Genomic DNA, 9187 nt, shown 5'->3' on the forward strand with positions numbered 1-9187 from the left:
TTCTTCTGTGATCGCACATATTCATAAACCGGGAACACGGTCGTCACATTAAGCTCCTAAGAACAACATCTACCTTAATTCTTTTGGTGTAAGTAAGCTTACCTTACTATCAAGTAAAAGAGTACCTCCCCGTAGGTGTGTGTACGTGTAGCTGTGTAACAACTATCAAATCGGACATCTAAGCACTACCTGTCCAACAGGTCAGAAAAATTAACATGTTGATCAAAAAGTACAATCCCTGAGTGAACCCCCAGTTCTCACTGAAAAAGGGATGTCCGATGATGTCGCCAGGGAATTCCTCTAGGGCTCCAAGGGCCCTCTTTCTGCAGGTTCAGGCAAGACTTGAGGCTCCGGGGGCCCGCAGCGGGCGGGAGGGGGAAGGCAAGACCAACTCTGAGAAAGAGAACACGTGGAGGGCAAACCTGGGAGGCCAGAAAGGGGGCTACTCTGAGACTGGACTCCAACCCCCGGGCCACGGACCCGGCCCCAACGTCCGCTCTCAACAGCAGCACTTCAGCTCACTCGAGCCGGGCCCGGCTTCGGGCGGGGCCACACAGCCGTCGAAACTCTGGAAACCGAAGACGGTCTCTTTTGGGCGGAATGAGAAGAAACAGGGTCAAGACGACAGAAAAGCTTAGAGAGAACGAGAATGTGCTTAATTCTCTGGTTTGAAAGTACTGAATTGGTCTGTGCAAATGTGTCCATGCCTGTGTATTTGTGGGCGTGTGTGTGTGTCTGTGTGTGCGCGTCCAGCACGTCCCCTAAGTCTTGGTGAAGGCTTTCTCACTTCAGAAGTAGAAACGCGACTAACATAAAACACGTTACTGGGAGGTTTAATTACTTAAAGTTTTATTATGCTTATGTTAAATAATAAATGATTAGTTTCAACTTTTGGGTGAGTCATTCGGAGTGAAGATGGCAAAGGTGGATCGAAACAATAACAACGTTCATATTCAAAACCAAATAAGTATAAAATAAAGTGGGACTTCCAGATTGATGAAACCAAAAGCTTGTTTTGTGGACAAATGGAGTTGAGATTTGCACATCGATGAACCTGGGGGGCGTTACGCTCAATGGAACAAGCCAGACAGGGGAAGACAGATACCGCCTGGGGTCACTTACACGTGAACTCGAAAAACAACAAAAGAAAGGTCAATTCACAGAAACAGAGAGTACAAAGGTGGCCAGTGGCTGTGGAGTGGGAGGGAGAGGGAGAGGCAGGTCAAAGGGGACCAACTCTCAGCCCTGAGATCAAGGAGCTCTGAGGATCTCACGTCTGACGCGGTGAGCAGAGTCGAGAACGCCGCACTGTAGGACTGACATCAGCTAAGAGAGCAGCACTTCAGTGCCCTCGCACGCACACACAGAGTCAATAAGTGAGGTGGAAACAACAATCGGAGTTGAGGACAGAGGAGAATGAGGGTGTGAGTCCCCGGGAACTAGACCGAATTCCTGGGAGAGCTGCAGACTTGCAAAGGCCCTGAGACAGGTGGGTTCAAACCAAGAATCCAGGAGACGAAAGGAACCGGGTGACATCCGGCTTCCAGGGGGAAGAAACAGAAAACCGGCTAAGGTCTAGAAGGCCCGGGAGGGTGGAGGGAGGCAGTTGGAGGCCAGTTGGTGGCGCAGGGGCTGGGGTCCAATCGGCTGCCCTCCTCTAGCCTTCGCCCGCTCAGGAGCCCCTGTGACACGGCCACAGTTCCATGATGAGGGCGTGGGGTTCTAATCTCCAAGTCACTCCCAGCACTCAGTTGCCTGAGAGTAGGACTAGATCCGAGATATGGAAACTCCTATCTTATGTCTACAAAGCATCGTCGCTACCTGCTTGAGCTCCAGTGCCGCCTCCTGGGTGATTGGGACCATCCTCCGCATCCTGTATGGACTGGGGCTCTTCCTCCTGTTCTTTCCCCCCCCCAAGAGGCATTTGCCCTCACGACCACCTGACAACAGGAGAAACGTCAGGAAGGTAAGACATCCTGGACCCAGACCCACCCCAAGACGAGTCTCTCTCCTCTTTGACTGGGATTTCCGCTTCTCTGAATCAACTAGAGGGACTCCAGGGATGGGAAAGAATAGAACATCGTCCTCCTAGAGACAAGCCAGGTTGGGTGGGCAGGGCTGAGAGTGGGCACAAGGATTTCGATCTGAAGATCTCCGAGCAGGAGTCCCGGTGTGGTAGAGGGCTCCAGGGAAAGGCCCCAGAGGCCAGCGACCAGTGGCCACGGACGGGATGCCTAGTGGGGTCTGTGGGAAGACAAGCCCTGAGCACCGCTTCCCCAGCCACCTCCCCGGGGCAGGTGTCTCAGGCGGGCCTTTTCTCTGTTGTGCTCGATCTGAGGGCACAGCTCAGCCCCCGAGAGCCTCTGGGCAGGACCTGGAGTGGGGCTGTAGCCTCAGGAAGCAGAGTCCTCCCTGAGGAAGCTCACAAGATTCTGTACATCTGAGAATGTGCGTGTTTCTGGAGCAGAGGAACAGTGACAGAAGATGCATGCTGGTCCCACACGGGGACCTTCTTATGATCCTCAAAGAAGGAAGACAGCAAATGTCCATTTTGTGTTCAATTATCCACTTCAAAAGTAAGTAAAAGGGAAGAAACACCCCAGAGCCCCAGGAGTTCAGGGTAGACAGTCATCCTGCTCACAAACGCTGCGCGTCTGCAGCTGGTCCAGAGAGGAGAGGGAGCCTTGGGTCTCAGCTCCCCCAGTTTCTTGTTTTTTCTCTCATTTCAGCGTCAAGTGGAGCTGAGAGGGAGGAGCAGCAGGAGCAGGAAGAAAAGGGGAGCTTGGAAAGGTAAGCTCCTGCCATTCAGCCCTGTGCCCCAGAGCTGGCCTCCACCTCCTGTCCCTGAGCGCCCAGATCCGTGGGCTCGAGGATGCCAGGGACAGAGCCTGTCCCTCAGGAAACAGAGCCCTCAGCGAGGCTCCCGGGAAGGAGAGGAAAACCTGAGTACTTGCCAGATTCTGTGCTGGGAACTGAGGCCCAGGCCAGCAGGCGTCCGGAACAGGGTGTTGCCCAGCAGGGGCATGTGGGCTGTGGTAGAGGTTGAAGCACTTGGTCCATGACAAACCTCAACCCATCAGCAGCCTTGCCATCCCCATCAGGGATCCCGTGGCCTTGGGCACTGGTGCCTGGGCTCCAGAGTCTGACCTCAAACGGTCTCCCCTAAAGGCACACTGCACGCAGCCTCCTGCGAGAGCCCTCGGCCCCCGCCTTCACCACTGTGACCCAGTGCCCTCATTTCTAGCTTACAGAGCTGGCCGGAAGGACCTGGCAGAAGTGGGGGGCCTGAGGACCCTTTCGCCAAGGTAAGGAATCTTGCCCTTCTCTCCTGGGCTTCTTCCTCGCAGAGGCTCTGACGTGCCCCAGGGCTACAGGCAGCTTGGGGCTGAGCTGGGAGGGGAGCCATGGGCCAGGGGGTGGCAAGAGGCCTGGGGGGAGGGACAGCAGGAGAATTCGGTGAAGTGAAGGGAGGGCCAGGGAGGGCCATGGCTCTCAAGGGGCTACCCGCACCTGGCCTGGCCCGGCCCGGCCTGCCCTACCCCGGCCCTGCCATGCCCTGCCCTGCCCTGCCCTGCCCTGCCGTCCCAGGGCCCTCTGCTCCTGGCTACAGCTTGTGCATCTTGTTTCCCGCAGCTCCCCGGGGAGGCTGTCTTGTAAGGGGTGCTTCCATCGCTTCTCATCTCAAGACTCCCCTGGGGAGGCGTGCAAGACAGCGTCTGCTACAGTCCGCCAGCCATGCGGGAAGCCCGCGCAAGGTGCTCCTCTCACCACGACTCCAGCACTTTCCCTGGCTCTTCTCACCCAGCGCACTCGACCTTGGGCCTCCACCCTGCCAGCAGAACCGCCCTCGGCCCTGACCACCACTCCACTACGCCCTGTGGCCACGAGCTCGGCTCCAGCTCACTCGTCTTGGCCATTTCCCAACTCAGGCCACGGCCGCGTGAGCTGTCGCCTTGAAACCTTCCCCTCCCGGTGGAACACGATCCAGGCCTGGTTCTTCCCCGTGCCGTCGCGCTTCGGGTCCCAGCAAGGGCCCCTGTCCTGCCTCCCACCAGCGGCCTCCTTCTGGGGAGGCCCCACAAACAGGGAGGGAGAGACCGACAGCCCCTCACTTGCCAGCCGTGACGCCCAGAAGCTGCTCGAGACAGACATCACGGAAAGCGTGCCAACGGAGGTCTGGGAAGAAGAGCAAGACGACCCACGCCCTCCTCAGATGCTCCAAGCACACACGATCACGTCTGGGCTGAATTTCCGCTGGGGCCTACCCCTCCTGTCCTTGGGGCCTGCGGCTCCGAAAGCATGTGAGGCTCAACCCTCGGCCCTTCCACGGTCCCCTCTGCCCCCCGCAGCCACCTGGGATTCTGGGGCCCCCTCGCCGGCTGACTCGGCACGCTTCGTGGGAGAACCTCTTGAGCCTCCTCCGGGTGACCAGGTCTCAGCTCTGACGACAAAACCATCAGTTCCCAGGCTGGCCCGTCCCCTCCCTGCTCCCTCACCTGTGTGTGAGGAAAATCAGAAGGCCCTGGGAGGGACCCTACCTGGCGATGGCAGTGGGCCCTCAGAAGCCTCTCTCTCGGGACAGGAGGGCCAGCCGCCTTCTCCAACCTCCCCACGCAGCCTCTCAGAGAGCGAAGGGCGGGGTGGGACCTTCGTGGGGGCCGAGCGAGGCCGTTGGGGGCCGACTTCAGGCTCCCCAGTGGCCAGGGAAGAGCCTCGGGAGGAGAGTAGGGGTGGGGCCTCACCAGAGCCCTGCCGTGGGGTGGCAACACCGGACGGGGAGTCAGGGTCCCAGTCTCGGAGCCAGGTCGGGGACATGGGAGACACCCTCGAGACCAAACCCCTCCTGCCCCCGCCTGCAAAGGAAGAGGATCTTCACGACAGCCGTTTCAGAAAAATGTTGAGACGCCTCCTGCCCTGCCTGAGGCCCAACAAGGAGGAAGCACGAGAGGATCCCCTCGCAAAGGCAAGCCCGCCTCAGCCACTGCCCAGAGCCAGGCACGGGTCACACACAGCTCGGCGTCGGATGGCGGGGCTGTTCAGGCGCCATCGACAGTGACATCCTGTGTCTGCATCCTGGGAGGTAAACTGAGGCTGGCCGAGAACTTCTGGCCTCCCAGCAGAAGCATCGTAAAAACTATTTCAGGCCTGGCAAGCTGGACATACCTGTTACCACGACGTTCCCTCCTCCCCAGAGCAGAGGAGAACAATCGCAGAGGACAGTCCCCAACCTACCTCCAGGGACCACAACTGTCCGAATACGAGGGAATGGATCAGAACAGGCGTGGAAACTGGAACTTGCCATCCAGGCAGCCACGGCCCCCAGCCAAACCCTGCCAGCCTGGGCTGAGGGTGGCAGCTGCCTCAGCCAATCCATTACCCGTCATGCTGTCCTCAGATATGTGTCTCCCGGGATGAGTAGACTGTGCCTGACACACCTTTCCTCGTAGGAACGGTTCTCTCCCCAAATGGGGAAGTGGAGGAACAGAAAACCTGGTTCTTCTCCTTATCCCACCCTCCGTGCTAACGCTGTCCTCCTACCCCAATTTTCCCCAAATACACTTTTTTTCTCCTTAGAGGTCGTGGCTTCTGTCTGTGCCCTGCTAGGGGGAAAAACGGGGTCAGGCTCCGCCCTTCCTGAGCGTCTGCTTTGGCTTCCAGAAGGGACAGGGCCACGGGGGGAGGCCGATGGCAGCGTGGCTCACCTGCCCTCGCCCCAGCTCCCCCATTGCACCTCAAGTCCCCATCACACCGTCCTCCCAAAAACAGATGGAAGCTTTGGGCTCCTTCCAGATGAGCGAAACCTCGAAGACCCCAAGCCCACGATGGGCCCCGCCTGTCCTCTCCTGCGTTCTCTGGTCCTTGAACTTGTGGGGCTGTAGGGAGGGGCTTTGCAGAGGCTCCAGCAAGTGTAGAGACGGGCTCACAGGTCACAGAGTGGGGAGGGGAGTGTGGGGCAGTGCTGGCCCTGAGTCCGGAGGGCGAGGAAGCTTGCCCTGCCCCCCGAGCTCTTGGTGGGAATAGATGACGCTGCCCCGGGAGCTTCTTCTCTCCCTGCTGAAGCTGCCACAGAGATGGGCCTGTGCATCCCTCTCAGCCCAGCGTCCCTGTCCCTCTGTGCTTGTCACAGTCTGGAGCAGCAGCGACAAGGATGACTGCGCTCTCGGCTCTGAGGGCGGGTGGGGAGCACGCGTGCTGCTGTGGGCCTCACCCCTTGGCCCAGAGGAGCTCAGAGCCCTGCTCTCCTGCACCTGACTTCTCCTCCTGGGGAACGGAGCCGGGGGTGAGTGTGTGGGGTCACCACCTGACGGTGGGACACTGTGCGCCTAGGGTGGGACCCTGACTTCCCATAGATGTGCTTGGGGACACGTTTGGAGCTCCAGCACCTGGCCCTGCGACACGGGGGAAGGCTTCAGGGTCCCGCAACTCCCTGGCAGGGAAAGCCTCTGCTCGCCATTAGCAAGGAAACCACGCCCAGAATCCAGGAAAAAGGAAAGCTCCCGGTGGACGGATCCCCCGGGGTGGCTCCAGACTGCAAGCTGCCGCAGGATTTACAGTCTCCGGCACTTGGCTTGGTGCAAGGGGCACCCGGACTTCCCGTAGACATGCTTGGGGACATGCTTGGAGCTCCAACGCCTGGCTCTGAGGCGCGGGGTAAGGCTCCGGGGTCCCGCATTGCCCCAGCAGGGAAAGCCTCTGCTTGCCGTTAGCAGAGAGGCCACACCCAGAATCCAGGAAAAAGGAAAGCTCCCAGTGGGCGGATCCCCCGGGGTGGCTCCAGGCCACAAGCTGCTGCTGGGCTCACAGTCTCCTGCACACGGGTCGGTACAGGGGGTGCCCGGACTTCCCGTGGACGCACCTGGGGACTGGGTGGAGCTCCAACGCCCGGCTCTGTGGCCTGGGGGGTTGCTTCAGGGTCCCACACCTCCCCAGCAGGGAGGGCCTCTGCTCGCCATTGGCAGGGAGGCCCCACACAGCATTCGGAACACCAGGAAGCTCCCTAGAGCAGAATTCACCACAAGGCAGCAGCTTACAAGCCACCGCCAGGCCTACGGACTCTGGCCGTGTCCCAGACGAGGCAAGGGGCTCCCAGAGATCCCATGAGAGTAAAGTGGGGCAGAGTAGAGCTCTGGTGAAACGACTATGTAGCCCACGGGGGAACTCCTGGTTCTTACAGCAGCCTCAGTGAAAGCCTCTGCACAGCACTAGTGGAGAGGCCCCGACTGGCAATTGCAAGGCGGGAAGGCCCTGGGGCGAAAGTAACACAGCTAAGTGAGCTAATGACAGACTGCAGAGGATACCCATAGCTCTGCTGGGACTTATAGTGGACAAGTGTGATCTGGTGGGCTCTGTTAGGGACAAATCAGAGATTATAGGTGACCCTGCTCCTGGCTGATGGGAAAGCCCACAACACTGCTTCAGACCACAAGGATGGAGCCTGTCTAAGTGGGCTGCAACAGCAGGCACCAGCAGCCTGAGGTCCCCTTGCGATTGCCACCACAACCGATGAGGGACACCACAGGACCACTGTGACTACGAGGAGGGGTCCAGGTCCAGTCAGTAACAGCTGACAGGGTTCCTGGTTGGGGCAGTCTACACAGCTGCCCCCCACACACACCAGTCGCAACAAGTGGAAGAAGCAACTAAACTCTATCTCTATGCGGAGGCACAAATCCATGCCATTAAGCAGTATGAAAAAATATATTAAATCTCCAGAACAGAAGGAAAATGATAAGCACCCAGAAAACAATCCCAAAGACAATGAAATCTACAACCTAAATGACGATGATTTCAAAACTGCCATTATGAAAACACTCAACGACCTAAAAGAGAATTGAGATAGACAACTCAACGAGTTCAGGAGCTATGTCACAAAAGAGCTTCACACCATAAAGAAGAACCAATTAGAAATACTGGAGATGAAGAACACAATCGAGGAGATTAAGAAAAATCTGGACTCTCTGAACAGTAGGGTCAATAATATGGAGGACAGAATTAGCAATTTGGAGGATAGGAATATAGAAATGCTGCAGAAAGAGGAGGAGAGAGAACTAAGACTAAAAAGAAATGAAGAAACTCTCCAAGAATTATCCGACTCAATTAGGAAATGCAACATAAGGATTATAGGTATACAAGAGGGAGAAGAGAAGAAGGGGGCGGAAGGTCTGTTCAAAGAAATAATACCTGACAACTTTCCAAACTTGGAATGTATGACTTCATGTCACAGAAGACAATAGATCTCCAAGCTTTATTAACTCAAGAAGACCAACCCCAAGACATATAGTAGTGAAACTAGCAAAAGTCAACGAGAAACAGAAAATACTAAGGGCAGTCAGGCAGAAGAAAATAACTTACAAAGGAAACCCAATAAGGCTATCAGCAGATTTCTCAGGAGAGACCTTACAGGCTAGAAGAGATGGGAATGAAATATTCAAAACTCTGAAGGATAAAAGCTTGCAGCCAAGAGTACTCTACCCAGCAAAAATATCCTTCAAATACGATGGAGAAATAAAAACTTTCCCAGATAAACAAAAGTTAAGGGAGTTCATCACCACAAAACCTCCTCTTCAAGAATTGTTCAGTAATAAAATCATTCCTGAAAAATCCAAAAAAAGAAAGGGGTTACAAAATCCAGAACAAAGGAGATAAGCAGAAGGAATAATACAAAGTAATAGCTCTCCATCAGGACAAAATGCAAAAGAACTGGAAAGCAAGTGATAAAATGGCAACAGTAGGCCGCCACCTTGCAATAATCACAGTAAATGTGAATGGATTGAACTCTCCAATCAAAAGGCCCAGAGTGGCAGGATGGATCAAAGAACAAGATCCAACAATATGCTGCCTCCAGGAAACACACCTCAGCCCCAAAGACAAACACAGACTCAGAGTGAAGGGGTGGAAGACAATACTCCAAGCCAATAACAAACAAAAGAAAGCAGGTGTTGCCATACTTATATCAGACAAAGTAGAGTTCAAAGCAAAACAGGTAACGAAAGACAAAGAGGGGCAGTATATAATGATAAAAGGGACGCTACACCAAGATGACATAACAGTCATAAATATATACGCACCTAACGCAGGAGCACCAAAATTCGTGAAGAAATTCTTAACAAAACTACAAGAAGACATCAACAGTAATACGATAATAGTAGGGGACCTCAACACCCCATTAACACCAATGGACAGATCA

At 55.6% G+C, this 9187-nt stretch overlaps 1 protein-coding gene across 2 annotated transcripts; it reads left to right on the top strand.

The window, feature by feature from the left end:
• Positions 1-1567: 1567 nt before the first annotated feature.
• LOC139074313 (spermatogenesis-associated protein 31A5-like) lies at positions 1568-5573 on the top strand. Of its 2 annotated transcripts, XM_070563795.1 has the most exons (4): positions 1568-1966; positions 2730-2790; positions 3245-3305; positions 3634-5573. In XM_070563795.1, exons 1-4 carry the CDS (start codon positions 1781-1783, stop codon positions 5054-5056), a joined length of 1731 nt encoding a protein of 576 aa, XP_070419896.1. In that variant the 5' UTR covers positions 1568-1780; the 3' UTR covers positions 5057-5573. The 2 variants fall into 2 exon arrangements, 1 of the variants encoding a protein (XP_070419896.1); XR_011523816.1 differs by lacking the exons at positions 1568-1966; positions 3245-3305; positions 3634-5573 and adding an exon at positions 2080-2576 and having other exon boundaries at positions 2730-3216.
• Positions 5574-9187: the final 3614 nt, after the last annotated feature.

The sequence above is a fragment of the Equus przewalskii genome, chromosome 11 (assembly GCF_037783145.1).
Source record: "Equus przewalskii isolate Varuska chromosome 11, EquPr2, whole genome shotgun sequence".
Taxonomy (NCBI): domain Eukaryota; kingdom Metazoa; phylum Chordata; class Mammalia; order Perissodactyla; family Equidae; genus Equus; species Equus przewalskii.

Coding starts and splice junctions, on each gene's coding strand:
- LOC139074313 (XM_070563795.1), top strand. CDS start 1,781: ATGGAAACTCCTATCTTATGTCTACAAAGCATCGTCGCTACCTGCTTG. Junction 1,967..2,729: donor ACAGGAGAAACGTCAGGAAG/GTAAGACATCCT, acceptor CTCTCATTTCAG/CGTCAAGTGGAGCTGAGAGG. Junction 3,306..3,633: donor CTGAGGACCCTTTCGCCAAG/GTAAGGAATCTT, acceptor TGTTTCCCGCAG/CTCCCCGGGGAGGCTGTCTT.